The sequence below is a fragment of the Centroberyx gerrardi genome, chromosome 13 (genome assembly GCF_048128805.1).
Source record: "Centroberyx gerrardi isolate f3 chromosome 13, fCenGer3.hap1.cur.20231027, whole genome shotgun sequence".
NCBI lineage: Eukaryota > Metazoa > Chordata > Actinopteri > Beryciformes > Berycidae > Centroberyx > Centroberyx gerrardi.
The window spans coordinates 13,918,166-13,942,755 of NC_136009.1; the positions used below are offsets into that span (position 1 = coordinate 13,918,166).

Consider the following 24,590-nt stretch of genomic DNA (forward strand, 5'->3'; position numbering starts at 1 on the left):
CTTACACAAAAATGAAGGTATAATGCATTCCTGCCATTTGTGGTAGCTGCCATAGGTAGCTGCAGACAACCTGTACCGTATTGTAATCTTTTGCAGTTTTCTGCCCCTCTGGTTTGTCCCCCAACGCTCGCCGTACGATTCCGGGTTCCTGGTGCTAGCCAAGGAGGTTCTATATTAACTAGCGAGGAGTGTCACAGGCAGAGGAGTGTCCACTTTGTAGGTTGTTAATGTAACTACCAGGACGACCTCACTGTTTTTTGCTTGACCGCAGAAATGACCAGCCACAGTTCAGCACGTGTCGAAAACATCAGATAGTGAGGCAGCGCACAGTGTTTGGTGATCGAAATAACAGACGATTCTCAACTGGATAATGCGTCCGGCAGGGAAAATGGCTCAAGCGTAGCCCAAGTGTATAGTGTCTTCAACCTGTGTACTGACTGCGTCAGTGATCGTGATGCGTTTCAACGAGAAGGAGCTGGTCTGTCTGAGCCGCCAGCCGTCAGAAAGGGCAGCAGAGCTGGGGATGAGAGGACCCAAGAAAGGAGATGGTAACCTGACTTGATACCAACTGATAATACTGGAAACTTGAAGCGCTAACCTGAAACACATGCTCTTTTTCATACTCACTTTCGTTTCATGTTTTGGTCTATATGTTAGGATCAATGACCAATAGAGACAATTGATTTGACCAGAGCAGAGTGTGTTCACCCCAGTCATCAGCTATGTAACAGGACTGCACTCTATCTGTGTTGTCAATGTCAAATGTGTTTCAGTATGATTCCTCATTGTTATCGTACAGTTGTAAAGAAGAGGCTGGTGAAACTGGTTGTTAACTTCCTCTTCTATTTCCGGACTGATGAGGAGGAGGTAAGTCAATAATAATTGTTTTGTAGGGCACACCTTGCTCTACTATGCCCTGTACCACATGATAAAGCAAACTCATTTCCTGTAAAAGACACCAATTAATTGAATTTAATGTAATAATTTGTTTGCCAGCCACTTGGAGCTTTGCTGCTGGAGCAGTGCCGGGTGGAGAGGGAGGACAGCCAGGCCTTCTCTATCAGTGAGCCATGTTCAGTTTCCTCCCCATTCATCATTCACAATACTAACCCACGCTTTCTCAATGATTGTGTTCAAGTTCATCAAGTCAGTGGTGATGAGTAAGCTTACTGGAATTGTGTTTTGTGGAGTAAGCAGGTCTATTCAGGCAGCAAAATAGATCAAAATTGCATTGTGAGTACATCACCGAACAACAATAGACAATTTAACTGAATAGTTTCTCATAACATCATATAACAATTGCAGTCACTTTCACTTTTTTGGCTTTCAAATTGGGTAAATATGAGCAGTAGACTGAAACCATGGGGTTGTGAATTTGGTCATTAAGTATGAGTAATTCTAGGTACATTGACATACATTTGTGTGTGTGTGTGTGTGTGTGTGTGTGTGTGTGTTTGTTTGTAGCATTTCTGGATGAAGCAGAGAGGAAGTATCTGTTTGAGTGCGACTCCGAAGAGCAGTGTGTGGAGTGGATAGACTCCATCATCAAGGCCAGGTAGGACAGCAGGTCTACCATGACAAATAGATCTTTGCCTTAGTAATGCCAAAATGTTTTTTTCCCTTTTTTGTGCTGCTCGGTTAATTTAAAATTCAAGGTCATATGAGGAAATGTAAGCTACATATCATGTTTGGCTCTCAAGGATGATAGCTTTGCTTTTAGATATTGTGTGTCGAGACTTTTCTTCAAGTGTCGCATCTGTTTGTCATCTCATCTCTTTCAGCTATGAGTTCATGAGGAAGAACCTTATATTCTATCGTACTGAAATCCACAGGCTGACTGGCAAGGTGAGATAATCGTAACAGCATATTATAAATACATGCCATATGGTTGGTGCTTCTATCCAGAGCGCCTCACAGTATCATGACTGCATACATTTTCACTAGGAGGGGGTACAGTGTGAATCACACTGGTAGTGTTAGTATACTCTAACCACAGAGCTACACCACAATATCATCAGCAGAAACCATAGTTTTAATAGAAAGTTTGATTGTGCTTCTATAATTTGGAATTTTCTTTGCACGCTTTAGCTTTTCTATTCTCCCTGTCTTTACTCACCGTCTGCTTCCTCCCCAGGACCCCTTGGAGCAGTATGGTATATCAGATGAAACTCGCTTCCAGGTCAGCAATGGCCTGCAACTCATGCCTAAAGATACCTCTTCCATGTAGCCCAGCTTCTCCCCAAGTCCAGATAGACTTTATTTTCTTCTCATGTCACTAGACTTGTCAAGCATCTCCACAGTAGCTATCTGCCAATTTGTACCAAGTTCTCTTTTTTTGTCCTCTCATTCCAATAATCACACCTTATTGATTTGAAAATCATGGTGTTATCACATACACTCACTTTTCAGGTGGTCACTGCCTTAATTTTCAGTATATTTAGTTTTGCTCAACCCATACAAGTCCATATCCAGATGTTGTAGTAGGCTATATGAGCTCATATAAAGTTAGGTCTAGGATTTGTCTGTTATGTGGTTGTCAGTCATTACAGGTGAAGCTGGGCTATGGAAAACACAACACTGTACTTTGTCTAATTTCTGCTTTAAGGAAATTTGATATGCCATTTTTCTGTATCACTTTCAAACTTTGCCTTGATTAGTCCGTTGACTCTCTTTGCCTGTACAGTTCATATGTTTTATACTATGATTTCTACTAGACATTCACTTGCTGTAGTCTCAGATAATGTGATGATGTGAGCCTCTGGTTCCTGAGGAGCTGGAGTTGTGGCTGTTGGTCAGGACTGTCAGTACTATGAACATGAGCAAGTTAAGCAAGAAGCAATCCAGGCCGTGGACCTCTGGTGTAAACCTAGTGTAAGCCAGTAAATTCACAGTATGTGAAGCGGTTTTAGATTATTAGACCCCCTGCCCACTTTAGAAAGACCTTTGGGAACACACTGTTACTCTCCTGATTTGAACCTCGTGGGCCTTTTATCTGCCGAGTTGAGCCACACATTTTACTCCCTTCTTGTTTATGAGAAAGAAGATTTTTAGCTAGCCTAATATTTGTTTATCATTGAGTCCATGTAAAATATTCATTTTTAACTAACTATACTTTTGCACATATTCAACAGTTCTTAGCTGGGTATTGAGGCTTTTGATAGAATTTGGACATATTGATTACTTGAACCTACTGTACCTACTCTGTGGCACTTTGAATCAACTTCTTGTAGGTAAATTGTTGTTGGACCATTGTTGAGGAATGTCAAGCTGAGATGTCCTTTAAAATAGGACACTAACTTCTTTGTCAGTCTTAGCTACACTCGAGTTGCAGCTGATATTTTGCCATTGTAGATGAAAACTTTTCCCCAACCACATTTCACTCTATAAGGCATTTCTGTATTCTGCAAAACAGCAAGAGAATTGTTTCATTGGTCAGAATTGTACCCACAAAGAGGAGGATTTGTTGTTGAATGTTTCTTTATTTTCAAGCCTTTGCACATAGAATTTGTTCAGTCTTTGTATTTTTACTTCTTAGATTATATTCATTTCATTGCCATCTTCCTGTTCTATTAAGATAGAATTTTTTTTCTAATAAAGCCATTTGAAAGATAAATAAACATGTGTGAGTGTGTGATCTGTTAGCAAGAATCAAAACATTTATTAACATCAAAATATTGGTATTTATAAATGGATGTATTTAATCATGATCAGTCTAATACTGTTAACCAGCACGGAATCATGCTGTCAAAAATGATTGCAATTTAATTTTGTCCAGCACATATAGATTGAATATCACACGGCTAATAATACCCTGTCCCACTTCTCCCATTGACATTGCCACCTGTTTGAGATAATCGAGCCCCATGTTGCCATGCAGTGTGTCTTGATTCTTATTGGCTCTATCACATATCACGATACTGCTGTGGACAGGTTAGAGCTTGATCAAAGCTTAGGTGAAGTTTGAGTCTAACTAGAAAATGTGGGGTCTTGGGTGGGTTGGGCCGGTCTCATATTTCAGACCAAGGTCATGCTCCAGTAGATACGAACATCCAGAAAGAAACAAATAGTACCAAGAAAGCAAGCAGCCAACTATTTCTGCTGATATTGCAGAATTCTGTAACACTCGGCGAACATCATTAGGTTTGATACCAAACACACTGAAGTTCACAATATAGCACAGAGACACATGTGGAATAGAGAAAGTGTGTGTGGCTGATGTTTTAGATTGCTCTTCCTTTCTTGCACTTTCTATCCTCTATACTCTAAGGTACTTTACTGTAGGCCATAAGCTACACAGCCAGTTGACTTCAAAGCAAATTCATTCTAAACAAAACGGTTTAGTATTAAACTAAGGTACTAAACGGTTACAATGTCGCAGAAAGTGTACGTTGGCCATCTTGACTATTGTATGTTTCCAGTGTAAAAATCTTTTGTGTTCAGTGGTAGTTTTGAGTTAGAGACTGAGCAAAGAAGCAGAATGAAATCATTGAGTGGCCACGTTTCCTTAGCAACGCACAATGTGTGATTCAAAAACGGCGACGTCACATCCTTCCCATGGTCCTTAGCGCACCCCAATTGAACGTTCGGTAAAAGAAAACATTTGGATTTTGTTTACTCCATTTTGCGAGTAAAAACATATAAAACAGCTAATCTGTAACAGGAATCGACACTGGTAAGGTACGTTACTCAACCGCGCGTAACGAGAATAGTTTAACAGCACACGGTACGTTTTCTTATAATTATAGATTGTGAACAAACAATGTTGCTAATGTATTAGCCAGGTAGCTAGCGTTAGCTTACGTTAGTTCAGTCAGCTGGGCTAGCCTATTTGCTGGACGATTTAATTGTCTGGTCTTTGTTTATTTTCAGTGTTGGGATCGCATTAGATATTTGATCGATTATCGCCGAATATAGGTCGCTAACTGCACGGTTTTCACACACAAATGTTGCCTGAAACAAACAACATAGCAGAGATCTGGCGTTAGTGAGACTTTACAGTCATAGTGCAGACAAACGGGTTGCAAGATAATCCAAGTGCTGCTGGAAGAGGTAGACTGAGCCCACCCACAACTGATCGTGTGCAATGTAATGTCTTTGTCTTTTACTAACATATTTGCCCAGTTTGCTCTTAGGTAAGTGGTTTGAAAGCATGAAATTAGTCGGTTAGTCAGTCAACTGTGGGTGGTTAACATAGTGACCTGCATCACTCATTAACCTTGTGGTGTTAGAGACGCTACACAGCCATATGTCTCAGTTGGCTTGTCAGCCGTAAATAAACTAGGGTTAGCCGTGTGGTAGATAGGATACAACAGTAGCTATTTGATAACTAAAAACAGTCAGCACTTTGCTGCATTGCTGGTAAAGATCATCATCTGTTTTCAGATCAGACAGATTTGTTGTTGGACAGTATTATTGCCCAGCACTGAATTAATCAAATCATAATTAATAAAGGTGTGTCAGTATCTGTACTAACCTGTATGTACCATCTGCATTCAGTGAATTGCAAGATGATTTGATTGTTGTGTTGTGTTATATCTGTCTTCAGTCATCATGGACCAGGACTATGAGTGTAGGCTGCTCAGGCAGATCAACATCCAGAACGAGAATGCAAGCCCCATAGTAAGTGAATAAATACCCTTTTCCACACTGTCTGACCAATCCTCTATGGACTGAAATGCATTGGATCTTTTTTTTATAAACAAGAAGTGTTGTTTTGTTTTACTTCTCTGTCTTTATAGAAGTAAGGCTCAGGTTCAGCCTCCTAGCGAGGATAGAAAATAGCACACATTTTATTTTCTTAGAATGAATTCTATAGGCTCAAGATTTATATAGTTGCTGTAGCAGTAAAGACAGCTGGGAAGTGTCTTGCTTGTGTATGATGGCCCTGCCATGTACAAACAGGACCTATATTATGTCTTGAAGTAATACTGTGTAAACCAAAGTGCACAGGGAGTGCTAGTCATCTAGCCAAGGAACAAGGGTTTTCTTTTTGGTCATTATATTGACAATAGCATGATACTAGCTCCTCCCAAAGGAATTAAGATGGACGGAAAGGGTCAGGGTGTGTCACTCCGTGTGTTAGGTGTACAAACAGTCCAACAAGCCAGTCTGTCATTTGACGGTGTGACTGTTGTTGAGTGAAAACAAGACCTTAGTGACCAAATGATTGGCTTTTGTGAATGCCGCCTCCTGTTGTTAACACCTCACACAAATACTCCATCTGCCACCGCACTGTCCTCCTGTTTGGATGTGAAGTTGTCCAGTTCCTGTTTGTGTTTGGCTCCCGCTCAGAAATGGTCTCTCTTCTCCTCCTTTGCGTAGAAGGCCATAGGAACGGTGCGAGCTCTGACACCCACCAGTTCCCCCCTGTCCTCCCCCAGCAAGCACGGCGACCGCTTCATTCCCTCCCGGGCCGGTGCCAACTGGAGTGTCAACTTCCACCGCATCAACGTGAGTCTCCTGCAATTCAATCTCCTTCTGACCAAAATAACACTGTTTTCAAGATTCCAGCTTCAAGGTGAATGTGTTGATATATGGTTTATAAGGGAACACATGGCATTATTCGATAACAATCTTCTTTCACGTTCTATAATCCTTTTTTTACACCTTAATTTGAAAGATTTGGTTGAATGTTTATTTATTGTTGTTTTTCTGACAGGAAATTGAGAAGTCGCACAATCAGAACAGGAAAACCAAAGATGGCACAACAGATAGTAATAAAGGTAATCAATCCAACTTTATCCTAAGAAACAGATATGCTTTTCTGTTGTATCTGTGTATTTGGTGTGAGTGCAGTCTTGTTCCTTTTTTCAGCTTATTTCCACTGGTATCTGTGTCTGTCCCAGTTAAACCAGATAATTTGACCTTCTCTAGTTTACAAAGCCTAGGGAGGCTCGTGGAAACTGGAGATAAGGAATAAACAAAGCTTAGCGAAAATTTCTCCCTGATCCTTAGAGATGTTTGAGAGCTAAGGATAAGAATTGAATTGGAGAGGGAACACGGTGTTTGAATTTGATCAGATTGGACACCCAGTGTGATCTTCCTCTCCTTTTCTTATTTTTCTTTTTGTCTCCTTTCTGTCTCTTCCTCTGCCTGTAGCGGACGGTCTGGCTTACTCGGCCCTGCTGAAGAACGAGCTGCTAGGAGCAGGCATCGAGAAAGTGCAGGACCCCCAGTCAGAGGACCGCCGCCTGCAGCCATCCACTCCTGCCAAGAGGAGCCTTTTTAGTGTAAGAAATGTTAACATGGCTATAATTCACATATAAGTTCCTTAATCTATGCAATGTTAAATTTATCTTATTCATTTTTTTTAATTCCTTCGTAGGGCATGTTAATGGTAGGCGTCTTTTGTAAGTAACATTAATCATCTGTTTGTGTTTTGTAGTATTCTGTAAGTGCCAAACGGGCTTTACCAGAAGAGGATGGAAATGCAGTCTCTCCATATTCTCTATCACCTGTCAGTAGTAACAGGTAATGTGTTTTCCTTGTGCTGTCATTGCTCTAATTTTACCTCTCCTATCTAGATGAAGACACATTATATTCTTATCCTGCATATCTGCCTTTATTTCTAAATTATTGTGTTGTCCATTGCAGCCAAAAACTGCTGCGGTCGCCAAGGAAACCTACACGTAAAATTTCCAAAATTCCATTCAAAGTTCTGGATGCTCCAGAGCTTCAGGACGATTTCTACCTCAACCTAGTGGACTGGTCCTCTCTCAATGTCCTGAGTGTTGGACTGGGTACCTGCGTCTACCTGTGGAGTGCCTGCACCAGCCAGGTGCGTGTGATCAGTTAACTGAGTGCATTGAGCAAACTAAAGAGATTTTGCAACAGAGATCTCCAATGTGGTAGAAAGTTGCCCAGCAGTATGAAAATTACACCTTTTATTTTCTGTCAAAACACTGACATTCATTTATTCTTCACTAAAAATATTACAAATAGTATTTTTAGTGAAGAACAAATGAAAATCAATTTATACTATTTCAGCCTTTGACCAAATTAGACTTATACTTTTCAGTGATGGCACCATGCATGGCTCATACATAATAACTCATGTACAAGAGGTTGAGGATATAAAGGAACTGCCCTCATGGCTATGTTAATCTGTCTTTTTCTTTTCCTCCTCTCCATCTTTTCAGGTGACACGTCTGTGTGATCTCTCAGTAGAGGGAGATTCTGTAACATCAGTGGGCTGGTCAGAGAGGGTTGGTATTTTTTCTGTTTTACAGCCTATTCTGTTATCCTTATCTTGCAGCTAAGGGGACATCCATGGCAGTGTCATTTTTTGTGTTATAGGTTGCATCTAAAGGTTATTTATTTTCCTTAAATGCTGTCTCAAGTCATTGTGCTGTTATGCGATTGCAGATTCCCACAAAAATCTATGTGCTATTCAGAGATATTGATGATTTTGTGTGTTGGGGGATTCAAGCCAGCTTGACGGATAACGAGACTCCTAGTAGCTGGCAAAAGTGCTATCCACCAAGCTTCTGTTGGTGCAAGTCTCTTCTTGTTAGCTAGCCAGTAGCTATCTACTACTTTGTTGCTAGTAGCCAGCAGGTTTGGTGAAAGGAAGAAATCATGACATGATTAAATATTAAATTAATTTAGAATTCATTGCAGGTTAAGGTGTACATTTTATTTATTTTTGTAAGTGCTAATGTTGCAATTGAGATTATGGACTTGGTTGCAGTTTTATGCTGAAATTATAAATATGAGCTCTAGGCTAAGGACAACATTTGAAAAGCTTCATGAAATGCCCCAAAGCAAACAGAAAGTAAAGTAACAGAAAGTAAAGTAAAGTAAAATCCTGAAACTACAAGTAAAGCACTGAGACGTTAGAAATGTGAGATATTTAATTCAGCCAAACATAGGCTTAGATATACTGTCTAGCCAAACATTTCCATTATATCTTACCAGTTTGTACAGTCTTTATTCTACAGCTGTTGATGTTATGCCACAGGGAACTACAAACAAATGTGCCAAATTACATCATGAACAGGCAAAAGCCTGTCATAGACCAACCTACATTTTCTGATGTGTGTACTGATCAGTGTGCTGTCTGCTTTTAGGGTAACCTGGTCGCAGTGGGAACTCATAAAGGTTATGTACAGATCTGGGATGCAGCAGCAGGGAAGAAGCTCTCGGTGCTGGAAGGACACACAGCCAGAGTCGGTAAGTTGAAAGGCCGGAGTGATGGAGGTGGAAACGGATATAGGAGTAAAATTTTACAGATTTTTTTTTTTTTTTCAGATAGTTGACCAACACCATCTCTCATATGTGATCAGTCGATCATCTCTCTTCAATCTTTCTTCATCAGTCTTTCTCTCTGCCTCCAGGTGCGTTGGCGTGGAATGCCGACCAGCTGTCGTCGGGGAGCCGTGATAGGGTGATCCTGCAGCGTGACATCAGAGCCCCGCCTCTCCAGTCAGAACGTCGTCTCCAAGGACACAGACAGGAAGTCTGCGGACTCAAGTGGAGCACCGACCACCAGCTGCTGGCGTCAGGTGGAAATGATAACAAGGTACACAGACCGGGAATCTCACCTGTACATCTATCAACTACACAGCAGTACCGGTAGCTTTCAACCATTTCCTCAAGCGGTGACCACTAAATCACTGGACATCTTTTTTTTTCTCTCCTGTCCCTCCTCCCCTCTTCCTTGTCTGTTTCTCTCCACCCTCCTGTCTGTAGTTGCTAGTGTGGAACCACTCGAGCGTCCTCCCGGTGCAGCAGTACACAGAGCACCTGGCTGCAGTGAAGGCCATCGCCTGGTCTCCTCACCAGCACGGCCTGCTGGCGTCCGGCGGCGGCACGGCCGACCGCTGCATCCGCTTCTGGAACACTCTGACCGGCCAGCCGCTGCAGTGCACCGACACCGGCTCTCAGGTCTGCAACCTGGCCTGGTCCAAACACACCAACGAACTGGTGAGTCGTCAGAAGCTGCTGTCTTAAAGTCGAATACACGTCTAGGTTTCTGTTATCAATGCAGGGAAAGCTGCAGTAGGATACACTTAAGTCTCATATGGCAAATGTTTGTTTTTTCCTGCAGGTCAGCACACATGGTTATTCCCAGAACCAGATCCTGGTGTGGAAGTATCCCTCCCTCACACAAGTGGCCAAACTCACAGGACACTCCTACAGAGTTCTCTACCTGGTCAGTAAATATGTGTTTGTGTGTGTGTGTGTGTGTGTCTGCAGAAGAGTGTACAAGTCCCAAGGTCACTACAATAAACTAAGACGAAAACTATGTCTTAAAAACATTCTAATTTAGTAAACTAAATTAAAAGTACAAACTATCATGTCTACTTGTAAAGCTAACTAAAATAAAATATAAATCGAAATATCGTTTTTCGTCTTTTTGTGTATGAGCAGGGTAAAAAAGAATGAATTTTGAGCGGAGAATTTTTGGCTATTTTTACTGAACGCCACATATACACCACAAGAAGGCGATATCCTATAGACCGCCTTGTTCAGCCCGCATTAGAGAATGCCAGTGTTGCCAAAACTAGATCTGAAACTAAATAAAAACTAAACTAAAACTGAACCCACAATGAAAACGAACTAAAACTATACTGAATTTGAAATAAAAATGTAAAACTATATAAAAATAAAAACGAAGGGAAAAATCCCTAGCTATAATTACCCTGCTCAGTCCTTCAGAGTGTTTTCAGTGTATTATAAGTTGTGTAATTGTGTGCAGGCCATGTCGCCCGACGGAGAGGCCATCGTGACGGGAGCAGGAGACGAAACACTGCGGTTCTGGAACGTCTTCAGCAAGATGAGATCCACTAAGGTAACCGCTCGCCTCTCCATGTTGTGACTGCCATTTAGATCATGATAAATCTATTTCTATATGCTCTGCTGAATCCATTCCCTCTGGTGCCGTCCTCTGATTTGTCTTGACTCTAGCAGTGTCTCACAGTATTAATATTTGTCATAGTCCTTTCCTTTCCTCCTTCATGTGGCTCTTCTGTTCTTTCCCCCCTTTAGGAGTCTGTGTCAGTGCTGAACCTCTTCACAAGGATCCGGTAGTAAGCAGACCTCTGTACTACTGGGGGGGATAAAGAAGGGATGGGAAGAGAATTTATTATTGCATGTGTAAAAGTCCATTGGAGTCCAGGCTGTAGACGGGCCCCTTCATTGAGTATTCATCTCAGTAGTCTACAGAGGCCCCCCCCCCCGCCCCGCTCGCCCTTAATTAGTTAGCCGAGTTGTAGCCGAAGGAAGGAGGAGCCGGTGAGCGCTGAGATGCACAGCCAGAGCGTCAAGGGCAGAGGGGAAATGTAGTCCGCTTCCTTCTGAATGATCAAACCACTGCCTCCTCCAGCGTAACCCCCGTAACACCCCCCCCCCCCCCCCCCCCTCCTCCTCCCCCTCCCCCTCCTCCTCCACCAGACCATCAGTGCTCTCCAGTGTAAAGGAGACTTTCGGGGTGCTTTCTCCCCACGTGATTCTGTTTTGTTTACAGACTGACATTGTGCATACCTGCCAAATATTGAGTTTGTCCTTTATGAATGTCTATTTATTTTGTTTTTGTTTTTTTGTTTTTTACATATTTTTAACATATATTCTTACTAGTGTATTTGGCAGGCTAGTAGGCTTATTTTATGTGTGTAATTACTACAGTTTCTGGTCCAATCTGTGGATTGTGTTTTACTTTGTTCCTGCCTTAAAGGGATAGGGTATGCAGAAAAATCCTTGCTTGTCTTTTTATATTTTACTGAGGGGCAATAATGTTTCACACACTTTGATATCAGATTTCCTAATCCTGTACCATTTTTGAGAACTGTTTAATGGTTAACATGGATTGGACAAGTATTCGCTCTTGTTTTAAATGTTCTGGTCTACTCTTAATCTTTTCAACCACTGACATGAGGTTCATTTATTCTAATGATGTTAAGCAGTATTGGCTAGAACTGTTTCATAATCTCATTTAAAAAAAATTTGCATGTCATTGCATGTAGCGCATCTTAGAAGAAAATAACTTAATGTCAGTTCTAAATGCTGTTTGGGATAACATTGTATTTTCATAGTACATTCATACTCTGTGTAGATTGCTAAGAAATGCAGTTGACATGGAAAATGCCACCACCCATAAAGCAAGAGTAGTGACAGAAAGTGACACCGCTTATCATGCTTGTCACTCAGCTTTTTTCCATATCTTTTTTAATTGGAACACCAGGCAAGGAAAATATTTAAAAAAATGGCTTATCAGTATAGTTTGTAGCAGCATATCAAGCGCACAGTAAGCAAAAATCAGACCGTGACATGCTGTCCTATGCAGTGCTTTTTGCTTTTTGCTTTGTGCTTTATGTGTCAGGTGAGATCCTTGAGTCCGCGGCACTTCTCTTATTCGACTTCACACCAGTTCTGTGTTGAGTACAGTAAGGAGTTGAGGTCAGAAGTCACGCCATTGTATTTTCTTTTATCTGAAAAGGAAACTTCGATATCATTAGCAAGTGTTTTTTTTTTTCCCGTTTTTGATTTTCTTTCCCAGTTTGAATGTTGAGTTGAGTGAACTAGTGTGCCACCTTTAAATGAATGCTATTTATTTGCGTTGTGTCGAAGGTTCTTGTACAGCCATGGCATGTTTGTTTACTCTTAGTGTTATCTGAGGGAAGTCGACGGGCAGTTTCAGTGCTGAACTTTGTGCACATTCTTTTAATGCCACTTAGAAAACAAAACAATGCTGCCAACTTGAATTACCGAAAGAATGTTAACAAAGATAAAGAAATATTTCTGTACTGAGAGATATTGAATAATTAAATGATCATATCTTGTATATTGTGTTTTGGCTGTTTTATTGTCCGGTAGACAAAACCCTTTGGACAGCTGTAGAATCAGTCTGATCACTGTTATGAAGTATAGCGGGCCGTATCAAAGAGGTACCTTTCCTCACAGTATGATATTATAGCACAGATATTTGTCTAGCCAGATTACTGTGGTTAGCCAGATTACTGGCTAACCACATGAAACATGGTGTTTAAAACAGAATTATTGTGCTCTATTAGATTTATGAGGTTCATGATTTTGGCCTGTAAGTACTACAGTAGCGGTCTTCATTCTGAACAACATGCTGTACATCCTTCAGTAGATTTAGCTTCCAGTGTTGTTCAAATCCCAAGTAAACACCAGAGGGAGCCATCCTGTGAGCAGTTTGCAATTCAATGAATGCTACACTTGAACTACTACTACTGATAATATAATCAGCCTTAGCCAGGTTACTTTAAAGGTGAAAAACAACACTCATTAGAGGAATACCTCACCATTAATGTTGACTGAATTTATCATAGGCTCTGAGGAAGGTATAATATCCAAACAGAGAGGTATAACATTCTCTTGAAGCATCCTAGGTAAGGTTTAGTAAACATACGTTTTACTACTAGAAGTAGGCTACTGCACAACTTTTTATTCTGGCCACAAAGCGTCCTGTGGCCCCACCTTGTGCTCTGGTAGACTGGATATTTTCAGTATATTATCAATCCAATCCCACACCTTCAAGTCATAGTTGTGACCCTTGCAGTGTATGAACAGTGCTAAATGTTCATCGCCTCCCAAAGCTCCCCACCACTGCCTCTGCCCTGCGGCCTATCCTAACTGGCTCTTGTAAATTTAAGCAACAGATGTTTTTTGTCACCGTAAACAATAGCTGAAGGGTTTCATTCCAAAATGATCCAGGTGAAGAAAAAAGGGATCTTGTGTGATGTTCATTGCGTAGTATTTCTGAAATACAAATGACTGTGTCCCCTGGAGTGTTGCTATGATTTATAGACAGAAGTTTGAAAATGGCTAATCATGAATATCAGTCCATAGTTAATTTTTTGTTGTTGCTAGCAACCATTTAGTAGGAGTTGGAACTAGTGAAGATTGGTTGCAGATAACCCTATGATGAATATCAGGAGCGGTATGTGACTCAGCTAATAGCTATCTACACCAGAGAGCTTGGGGGCAGATGCTCCCCATCAGACTGAATTACAATGCCATGTAAATAACATGCATAGTCCATTATAATGATCAGATAAATCATTTGAATGTAAGACATTCAAACCAGTCTTCCATCTCCTCTGTCTGCCTTGTTGGGGAGTTGTAACATTAAGCCCTGAAAGCAGGGAAAGAACAGAGGGGGATGACTAATATGCATAATCCTACCTCCCGATGTTTCTATCAAGAGGCAACATAGAGCGCAATGTTCGTTGTACAACTAAGCTTCACCACACAGCAAGCAGGATCTTCCCCCAGGATCCTCCCTAAGCCCAACTCTAGTGCTGCATTGATATGAGCCTACAAGGATATCAAAGGAGCCGGGCTTTTGTGGGACCTAATAGCTGCAGCCACCCAGGCTCTTCCTGGTCATTTTGTCAGAGGAATAGAGCACATGAGAGGGTCACTCATGTGCCTCATTTACAAATAGACAGTGACTCTCTACACAAGCACTTATGGATTCATAATGGGGGATGGGATGGGTACAAAGTGCAGGGTATTTTTCCACAGCCTGTAAGCTATAACATGTCAAACACAGGTGTAGATTTGGTTGTAGACAGGGGGATATGTCACCCTAAATATTAGGAGAAAGATGAATTGTCCCCTACCCCCACCCATAAATCCATACACTTTATTTTTACTCGTTCTGCATTTTTAATAATTGAGTTTTAGTGAAGCATATGTTGTCACTGGCTTTGATCACGAGCACAAATACCCCTTCCCCTTAAAAAACATAGAGCCAGTTGTTTCAATCTCCTTCTAATGCTGTTAAAGGCATTTTGACTACAAATTAGACTGCCATGTTTCATGTTTTGATTGAGGTTCACCCATCAGATCACAGGTTCAGTTAGCAATGTGTTACAGCATTTCACATTGACCAATAATTCTCCTCACTCTTGCATTTAGGCTCCATAGTATATAGTCTAGTCAGTGTGATTTGCTGCCCAGACTTGGATCCAGACTGTGCCCCCTCAAAGTTGTAATGAAACCCTACGCTCTTGTTGTCAAACAGCTGGTGTCAAACATGACACAATTTGAATCCAATAGCCTTTACTGACTAAAACAAGGATCACAGAGTAAAATAAAGATTTGATGGTGGATGATTGTCTTGAGTCTTGTTTGAAGACTTTGTAAAGTTACACAGACCCCCGAAAGCAGTCTGAAACATCCAGGTCATCATGCTTAGCCTCTTCCTTGGGTGGGAGATGGAGGGTGTGTAGACATGTCAGCATGTAGCACTCGAGCAAAACAATGGGACATGAAATTATGAACATCGATTCTATGTTATCGTACACATTTTGGTTTCCAAATAATTCTGGCAACATGGTAATAACTAATCACATTCTGGTAACAATTTACATGATAAGACATGACTCAGACTGTATTCAAGAAGCCAGATGTCAGCTGAGTGTCTAAGTGCTGACAAATCACTTTAATAGGTCGGCTTACTAACTCAGGTAAATTATAACGCCACAAGGCAAAACAATCCACTGCTTAAGTACACCAAAAGTCAAATGTTCAAAGTTGATCAGTGGGGATCAGGTTTGTTTCTTAATTGTCAACCTCACTGTCCTTTGTAAGGAAAGACTGCTTTCAGATCAGTGTCTACAGCAGTTTTCCTCTGGTCCAGATAGGACTAGAGAGTGGCAGGTTAAATGTAGCAGAAATTGTGACTATGAATCACAAGATGCTGCTCAGTTCCTACAAATAAAGGCCTGTTATATTGATTACTTGAACCTAAATTTCACTCTTCCCACTGTTATCTCCCAGCCGCTATAATAGACAGCTGTCCGGTTCTGTACTAAATCATATCCAACAACAGAAATCCTCTCCGATGGGGGGCCCTCAGACAAAATCTTATCAAATGGGGGTCTGAGGTGTCATGTGTCGGGGCCTTGATGAGAAGACCTTGAAGAAAGCCCCTGCCATAAGATGATAAAGCCTGCTTTGGGCTACAAGTGACAGACGGCATTAGGTTTTGGAACATCAGTATCTAAACCCTGAGGTGCTGCAGTTTATCCTCTAGTTTGATTGAACAAAATATAAACCTAAGTGTGTGTGCATGTGTTTGCACATAAGCAGAAGTATGATTACATTTAAGCTGTAGCCCAGTTGTTTTCCAAAGCAACATATTTGCCATTTGATAGAACAAATGCCACAACCCTTAAATTTGAAATATTTCACTCTTCTCTTTTCATTGCAGATTAATTTGGACGACTCGTTGACTTGACTGAATAGTCGTGTAATCTTGGTGTTATTCCATTTAATACTTACAGCTGAGCTACTCACCACTGTCACCTGCTCAGATGAAGTCTTTTGCACACTTGGGCTATATCAATGCAATTTTCGTATTTAATGGTGAGCTACAACATCACCTTAATCAGAGAAAAAAAAGCAGCATTAATGCATAGGACTAACCGACCGAAATCTCGTTTATTAAATTAGAAAATTGCATTGATGTAAGTAGGCTTGTGCGAAAGTCTCTTCTCTCTCTAACGTTTTAAAAGCACAGATCTAGGTATTTCAGCATCTATACGTTTTATTCCTGGCCATACGTTCACATAATGTAATTTGGCTATTGGTTCGGGCCGCACCCTTAATAGACCTGAAAAAAATCGCATGTCAATTAGTCTCCTCTTGCAATCGTCACTCCACATTGATCCGCCCCCTCCTTCTCTTCCTTGGACAGCGGGCCTATATAAACAGACAGATCCATCTTTCTCCGACCTACCTAGTAACATCATGATAACCATTACGTGGACCTCAGATGGGAGGGTTCACAGGCTGAGATTGCCGTTTATTCCAATAGAAACCGAAGAGCGAAAGAGACGCAGCCGCGGCTACTCATCCAACACACGCTACATAACATTATCTCGGCATCACCTGTTGTTCCCATCGTGAAACGGTGAGTCCAGCACGTAGGCTTTCTCCTGTTCGTTATTTAGAGAGAATGCAAGGCTATTCATTTGCAGGATGATGTACATATATAGGCTATTACAGTATTTTCGCTGCACAAAAACATGGAGCTGCGTTGCATGTTTTGCAGTAATAGACTCTTCATTATTGAATAAATTACGAGGGAAAAATAGCTCTAAAGCAAAAAAAAAACAAAAACAAAAAAAAAACATAAATACTGTGACAAATCCAGACGGCGTCTAAGGGAAATTAAATGACAGCCCTTCTTCCTCTTCCTGCCTCGCCTGGGGAAAATATTTATTATGTCGTCATGTTGCCGTGATTTGAAAAAAGATAATTACTCTACTCCACATTAGGTCTGGTTGCAGATTATATGTCAGACATCGATGGTCTTCGGGGTTTATAATCTGCTGAAAGAAAACTTTGGTGCAGCAACAGGTGGCATGTTTTTCCCGGGCCGGAATCTAGGCGAGATGCTGAGGAGAGATGGACGTGGAGAAAGTAGGGCGTCATTCAGCACCGAGACACTGGACAGCTCCCACGACGAGGGCTGCTCGCATCCCCCGGTTACCATCCGAGTGGCCCAAAGGTTATTGGTTGCGATTATTTATCAAGTAAAAGACATGTCTACTGAATACCAACAGCCTGATATTAAATAATTGACCTTAAGACTATCAGCATTCAAATGCACCTGCTATTCTGAAACTGGTTTGGTGATGTTTTGACTGTCAGATGTTTGAATATCAGGCTACAAGAGTCTTTTTTTTTTTTGTCAAGAGAGAATGAAGCCATTTCTATCAAGACAGATGCTATTAAAATGACTGAGTTAAAATATTGGTAATTTCTTCTTGAGTCTCCTCTTGATCTGCCATCTGAAGAGAGTGCTGCCTCTGCTCAACACTCCACCTCTTTTCTATAGTTAGCAATAAGGACTCATACTGTACAAGGACCCCTCTCCTTCCTTCCCTTTTCCTTCCTTCCTTCCTTCCTTCCCTCCTTCCTTCCTTCCTCTCCCTTGCTAAACTGTCCCCCTCTTCCCATCCCCCTCTTCCACTGACTCCCAGTCTTGTTGCATAGCTACCAGCTTAGAAACATACTAGAGATGGAGGACAATCTCTGTCTGTCTCTTTTTTTTCTCTCTCTCTCTCGGTCCACATGTGACTTATTGGAAAGAAAACACATTATGAATATCATGGAATCACCATTGAGTTTGAAGGTCTATGTTCAGCGTGCCATCTCCAGCATTTTGATAGGGTGTAATTGCAAATTGTCCAAAGATTAGGTTTGCTCTTCATAGCATATGGTGAACGCCGTTTATTCCAAGCGTTGTGCTGTGATCCCTTCTCTCTCTCTCTCTCTCTTTCTGTTTTCTCCCCTCCTCCTCCTCCTCCTGTCTCCCTCTTTTGAGAGGGGCTGAAAGGTTGGCATTAGAACAACAAAGGAAGGATGGAATGTCAACAGGCTTCAGAGAGAAATGGGTAGAGCGAGAGAGAGAGAGAGATGGGAATTGCATGTAGTGTTTCTATCTCCTATATCTGAGGTTCACATGCTATCAATATGGCATTCAGATACTGATAGCTGTGATTGCACGCTCTGCGACGCCTGTATCTCACACACATCATGAAACGCTCTAACATGTGCCTGATGTCCATATGAGTGACCCTGCAAAACTACGATGTAACACTGAATATTACGTACAGCGGGGAGCGGGTTTAAACTTCTCCAGTATTTCAAGGTCCTGTTCTGTTACAAGGTTGTTTCTTTCTGAGTTTTTTATAGGTTCAAGGAGTGGATGTGGCACAACCAGCAGAACGGAGAGATGAGGGGAGGAGAGGAGATGGAGTGAAAGTGTTGGTAGTGCTGGGTGGAAGACTAGTGATTTTGTTGTGACGCTGATCAAAGAACAACAAGTCCCAGTCTGCCTCTCAGCACAAGCAATGCTCTTCAGGCTACTTCAGCTGAACCTGCAGAGCCCTTCAGTTCGGAATTTGTTCACATTTTCATCTTTGCATTGTAACTAAATTTCCCCAATATTCATTCAGCAGTGATAGGTCACGATATGAAAATTTCCCATACAAATGCACTTAAAAATGTTCTAATTTAGCTCTACCTTAACCCCCACACCCCTTTATACAAACAGGTGTAGTCCTAATGTTTAAAATTAGTACGGTTATCATAAGTACGTATGCAAATTACAACTGAAACAAGAATTAAAGCAGGGACATTCATGGAACCAGAATCAAAATTACACCCAACCACAACTGCTACAAAAATATTGGGGAAATACTGCATGCTTTGCACAAAACAGACTGAAATAACCATCTTTCATCTTTTCAATTCAATAAAAGGTTTACAAAATATCTACATTACAACATAACTTGTTTTAAAATCCACTTTGCAATTATGCTACATAAATGTTATTATTACTATAAATGTTCATTGTTCATTAATAAATGTGTGATGGAGCCTTTTATGAAAGTGTAATAAAAGCCCAATGTAAACCCTTACAAAGAAAGTGTTGCTGCATGTTTCTCACATCAACACCAACAGTCATGAGGGGGGTGGATCTGAAGCCACCACATATACAGCATATGGCGCATTCTGCATGCTGAGGTGATTAAACAATTTTTTAAAAGATCAGTGCTGCAGTCTATTCTGTCCTTATGCCCTACTACACTCTATTCCACTCTCCAACGTATTAGTCGTCCTAGATGAGATGGCCGACTGCCAGAAAACCATAACGCCTTACTGTGTACAACACTCTGAGTACTCCGAGGACTAAATAAATCTGACACATCTCATCCATCTGAAAGAGGTAAGAGGGGTCTAAATCCCTCAGTGGGCTCCGGTGGCTGCCTCAGTAGCTGCAGCAGACAGTGGATAGCACTTCCTTCCTTTAACACTTGAGTGGTTTCCTCAGTATGTGAAGGAGGTTTGAGTGACCAGGTCCAGGAAAAAGGGGGAACCAGTCTGAATAAACAGGTGAAGTAGGTGTATGGCAGGTCGAAGGACTCCTTCTGGTGGGTGGGTGGACCCGACCTTTCTCCATGGCGGACTCTGTGTATATGAGCCCCTAGGTGCTGACGGTGACTGACACACTGCTGCCAGCTCATGTTGCATACAGCCCAAGAAACCTTTCACTGCAAACTTAGTGGCAGTGCAGGGGCCCATGAAAGGAGTATTGATTTTACCCAGAGAGCAAAAAACAGTTAGGGGACGTTCAGTTCTAAAGTTACAGCAGCCTTGTGCACACAAACTCTCCGTTCCTTTTTGTTTCCAGAAGTTTCTCTGTAATACACTTCACTGCCAGCGTTTGGTCTGCTTATGAGGTGGATGCAGCGCTAGGCCTTTATGAGCTTCGATTAATATCAGCAAACAGACCTGAGCAAATATGAGATATCTACTGTTACTAAGGTGCAGCACACTCACCCAGCAGAGAAGACACAACTGTGATGGATCCTGCGCTCTGCTCCAGCCGCTGATGCCGTGCTCACTTAGCTAAGGAAATTTACCTGACAGAGAAGGAAAATTAAAAAAAAAGAACCATACACACACACACACACACACACACACACAATCAAAACACTTCAAATCACGCCACACCACCAAGCTGCTTCAGCATCAAGTCAAATTCTACCAGCTGTACTTAAAATATAAAAAGCGGAGGAGGTAAGTGCAGATAAATCTAGAGTCAAAAAAAGATTGGAAGAAATTTATTGAAAAGGCTTGACACTTTACACATTAGCAATTTAAGAATAAAGCACATCTTTTCTGTCGTTCCCAGCATACCAGCATCCACGTGGCAAACGGGATTCTTCCAATGTGATTCTGAACAAGAAAGTCAAGCCCACCTCATAAGAACAAATAAAATGCACATATGTAACAGTCACCTCATTTAATTTCCATCAGATTCAATGCAAAAATAAATATAGAACGCTAACACTGTTATTTCTAATATCATGAAACTAAAATGTAAATTATGTTTGGATCAAGAATCACCTTTATCTCAACTGAAACCAGTTACCAAGCAAAAACCAATTGGTCTCCTCTCAGTTATGACTACAGATAATGTGCCTTAAAGCCTCTTTCACACAGAAAAGCCAGCAATGTTTTAATTAGAAATGCATCATGGCTGGTTTCATTCACACTGCACCCTGTAAGTCTCCAGATTGGTGGCATGCTGGTATTTCATATATAAAACCAGGAACTGCTTTCGTTGCTAAGCAACACAAAAGAATCAAGTGCGTTTGTTTATTGGCCAATAAGAATGCAGACAAAGTTTCAAGGTTTTTGAAAGGGGTTCTGTAATAATTTAATATTGTGCCGTGTATTTATTTATTTTTTTCAGTCGTATCTTTGAAAGAGCATATGAATAGTGTAATGCACAGAAAATACTTTTTGTTTCCTTGCATCTTTCACACAGCATGAAAGCCAGCTTCAAGCCTGTTTGGTGACGAGGTTACTGTTGGTTTTACCCCACACACTCAACACAAAACCACTGATAAAGCTCCTTCAGGCTTCTCCCTTCTGTGTGAAAGAGGCTTGGGTCCATAAACCTGAACCGACCCAGGTGGTCTGACCACTCACATGTCCCTCTGTCACAGATCCAGCCTTCTGAGGCCCCGGCATCAAATACTTCCCTGCCACCTGCAGGACAGGGACAGAACCACACATCACAGCCACAATCATGCACATATGGTCCTTCATTTGTACTGTTATGCCTGAAATAGAATCAGAGCGACCGCGATTTTCCTTGTGAGTAGAGACGGCTTCACAGAGAGTTGACCGTATAATTATAATGTCTGAACAATAAAGGCTCTTGCCAAAGACTGTCTGGGCAGATGGTTTTTGCAGAGAAAGGAAAGTGAATGGTGGAGGATACTGATGGATGTGTAAAAGGAAGTGCACAGCAGGTGACAAATTGCATCAGACAGATCTCAAGAGCACAGACCTTCATAAGGCGTATACTCCCTCCTCCTCGCTGTTCGTACTATCTGGGCACCCGGCCTGGCGTAATGGGATGCCAACTGTTCCCCGTTGCCTGTACTGGCACCCGGCACTAGCACCCTGGCACCTCGGAGGGACTCTGTGGGTGGGAGAGGTAGTCAGCAGTCAGCATGTGGTTATATATGTGGTCAGGAAGACGACAAAGCAGCAGAGGAAATGTCGATTAGTCAAAGCAGGGGAGAGATCAAGTGCTGTTAAGGATATCACACACAGGCCTACACCTCTTGGCAGATTGTGCTTGGCATAAAATAACTATGAACGTCTGAGTGGGTCAACTCTTCATCAGTATTTTGTTGGTGCTGAATAATTCATGGAATGCAGCCATTAATTAAATTGATAACAGACAGGCCAAGTTAACAAATGACAAATCATGTGAGCAATCATAACCAGTTATGTCAATATATAATCATGTAATCTTTATATACTGTCATTTTCACTGATACTGCACCAGGTTGGTCAAATATAACTGCTGTTGTCATCATTATACTTTAGGCAAATATAAACATAAACAGCCTGTTATTTATTCACTGCAAAATAAAGGCCTATTACCCTGTCAAGTGCTTACTGTAGCCTTGATGCTTTACTTTAGAGGACACAACTAGGCTAATGATTAGATACCTAGGAAGTAATCAATAAATAGGCCTATTATGTTCATGTTCTGTTGTTCAGCACTGAATGTCTGCTGCTTAATGATGAACAGACATTTTGGTAACTTTGATCCTGAATATCTTACAGTGTCAGTTAATAACTGAAGCTACACTGATTTTCACTATAGCCAATAAATATAAAATGTCTGATAAGGTGCAAAAAAGTGATGCAGCAGAATTAATCAGGAAAAATGTTAAATTTCAACTCATTACTAATTCGACTAATTACACGTTTTTATGTCTAAATTTGTCGGTTTTCATTCGTTGCTATAGCCTATTTGACATAGTTCCTGATAAGGTAGACTTACTTGGTGCTTGATGATTAGCTGAGTCCCTCAAAGCAAAGTGTCACGGCGATTGCCCTTTGGTAAACGTGTGTGTCTGAATGCAACAATGTGTTAAATAAGAAAGACAGCTAACAAATCATGACTGTCTGCCCTGGGTCAAAGGTGTCCGTCCACCAGACAGCCAGGAAACCAAAGGCGAGCATGAAAAGCTTTGACCCCACCGAGACTTTCTGTTGATGCTTTTACTTTCCCCCACTTCGAAACCGACAAACACTCTCTCTCTCTCTCTCTCTCTCTCCGTCCCTCCGCACATCATACACAACTTGAGTGTTGGTTTTTAAGAGTTGGTGATTCATGTGGATAATCACTCCCCTCACAAGGAGCAATGTATGTTAAATCTACATCTTATTATTTATAAATATTCAACATATTTTCTGTGTTAATTGTAAATGTATATGTATATATATTTTTTATCATAAGCGCCAATCAATTTAAAAACGTGACATTTTTTCCCACGGCGCGCCATGTGGCCGGGGGCAGAAAGTAGCAAAGTCAGGTCACTCACTCACTCACTCACTCACTCATGGACAGTTTGCACGGAGCCTGCGCTTCATCAGATGGCCTCTAGAGGGCGCGCCGTGGGTCTGCTGCACCTATGGTCTGCACAGGATCTGTGCTTGTTACGCACTTTTAAGTTATTCTAAATTTTCCATGATGAACTATTTAGGGCTGTAGAGTGTGTAATACATGCATCTTGGTGAGCAAGAGGTAAGAAAATGAATATATTTCTTTAAAAGGCCTAGACAAATAGACAGACGGCTCAGGTCTGGTCTCTCTCTATTGCAAATGTAATTATTGGTTGTTTTGAATTAAATACTTGAAATGCATAAATATGAGTTGATTATAAAGGGCAGTGACAATGCCCTCCACTGACCTGGACCTGGACTGTTGGCCTGAACAGTTTTAAGCCATTGTTGAGAGCATATTTTTGTCAGGTTCTGCCATTTGTCTCATTATGGTGTACATCTGTGGAAATTGTCAACTGTGTCATTTGTATTTGTGCACAAATGTCTGTCCTCTAACAGCCCTTTTCAGTTTCCCGGGGAGTGTTTGATTTATAGGTTTAAAACAAGCTTCTTGGGCATTTGTGGGGATCCTTGGATATGGATATCATCAGTAATGTTTAGCAGTCTGGTGGAGATAAAGGTGTCTCAGAGGGTCTCAGAGAGGGGATGTCGTGGGAAGACAAGTGTCTCTGGGCGACTCTGACCCACCCCCCTTTCTTTCTTATCTCATGATCATGTTTTCCTTCAGGACTCTATACCACCATGGAGCGTAGCAAAACCAAACATAATCGGTAACGCTTTATTTTACAGCCCGCTAATTACGTTGTAACTAGTTTGTAATTAAGGGGTACTAATAAAATAACAATGCTGTAGTTACAGAGTAGCAAAGCAAGAAGTCCAGGAATTAAGGGGTAACAATTTTGTAATTATGAGAGATTTATAAGGTAGTTATGGTGTAATTGTTTTCGTAATTACCACATACTTAAAAAATAGGGTATAGGGGGGACAAAACAAATGTTATAGGTGCTTAAAGGTTCATGCACTGGAAAAAGGCCATTGTAAAGTGCTACCCATGTTCCTATTAACTACATGGGTTGATGCACAGGTTGTTTTGGAAAAAATAAATTCTACACCTGAAAAGCTGAATTGAAGATAAATAACTTTTCTTTTTATTTTCCTAAAGTATC

General features: G+C 41.2%; 2 protein-coding genes across 3 annotated transcripts; both read left to right on the forward strand.

The window, feature by feature from the left end:
• Nucleotides 1–204: 204 nt before the first annotated feature.
• plekhj1 (pleckstrin homology domain containing, family J member 1) lies at nucleotides 205–3,601 on the forward strand. Of its 2 annotated transcripts, none has more exons than XM_078287667.1 (6): nucleotides 205–548; nucleotides 774–867; nucleotides 997–1,063; nucleotides 1,465–1,555; nucleotides 1,782–1,845; nucleotides 2,135–3,601. In XM_078287667.1, exons 2-6 carry the CDS (start codon nucleotides 775–777, stop codon nucleotides 2,225–2,227), a joined length of 408 nt encoding a protein of 135 aa, XP_078143793.1. In that variant the 5' UTR covers nucleotides 205–548; nucleotide 774; the 3' UTR covers nucleotides 2,228–3,601. The 2 variants fall into 2 exon arrangements, with proteins under 2 accessions (XP_078143793.1, XP_071755703.1); XM_071899602.2 differs by having other exon boundaries at nucleotides 800–867.
• Nucleotides 3,602–4,586: 985 nt separating this feature from the next.
• Nucleotides 4,587–12,765, forward strand: LOC139911965 (fizzy-related protein homolog). The gene is made up of 14 exons (XM_071899600.2): nucleotides 4,587–4,723; nucleotides 5,546–5,619; nucleotides 6,322–6,450; nucleotides 6,659–6,722; nucleotides 7,099–7,229; nucleotides 7,385–7,470; nucleotides 7,594–7,777; nucleotides 8,139–8,204; nucleotides 9,069–9,171; nucleotides 9,336–9,520; nucleotides 9,691–9,924; nucleotides 10,049–10,153; nucleotides 10,700–10,792; nucleotides 10,990–12,765. The coding sequence occupies exons 2-14, from the start codon at nucleotides 5,551–5,553 to the stop codon at nucleotides 11,029–11,031; spliced, it is 1,491 nt and encodes a 496-aa protein (XP_071755701.1). The 5' UTR covers nucleotides 4,587–4,723; nucleotides 5,546–5,550; the 3' UTR covers nucleotides 11,032–12,765.
• The last annotated feature ends 11,825 nt before the right edge of the window (nucleotides 12,766–24,590 follow it).

Bases quoted from the DNA above. Each gene is read 5' to 3' on its own strand.
- plekhj1 (XM_071899602.2), top strand. From the start codon at position 455: ATGCGTTTCAACGAGAAGGAGCTGGTCTGTCTGAGCCGCCAGCCGTCA. The intron at 1,064-1,464 runs GTGAGCCATGTT...GTTTGTTTGTAG, and splicing joins CAGCCAGGCCTTCTCTATCA to CATTTCTGGATGAAGCAGAG. The intron at 1,846-2,134 runs GTGAGATAATCG...CTTCCTCCCCAG, and splicing joins TCCACAGGCTGACTGGCAAG to GACCCCTTGGAGCAGTATGG.
- LOC139911965 (XM_071899600.2), top strand. From the start codon at position 5,551: ATGGACCAGGACTATGAGTGTAGGCTGCTCAGGCAGATCAACATCCAG. The intron at 6,723-7,098 runs GTAATCAATCCA...CTCTGCCTGTAG, and splicing joins CACAACAGATAGTAATAAAG to CGGACGGTCTGGCTTACTCG. The intron at 10,793-10,989 runs GTAACCGCTCGC...TCCCCCCTTTAG, and splicing joins GCAAGATGAGATCCACTAAG to GAGTCTGTGTCAGTGCTGAA.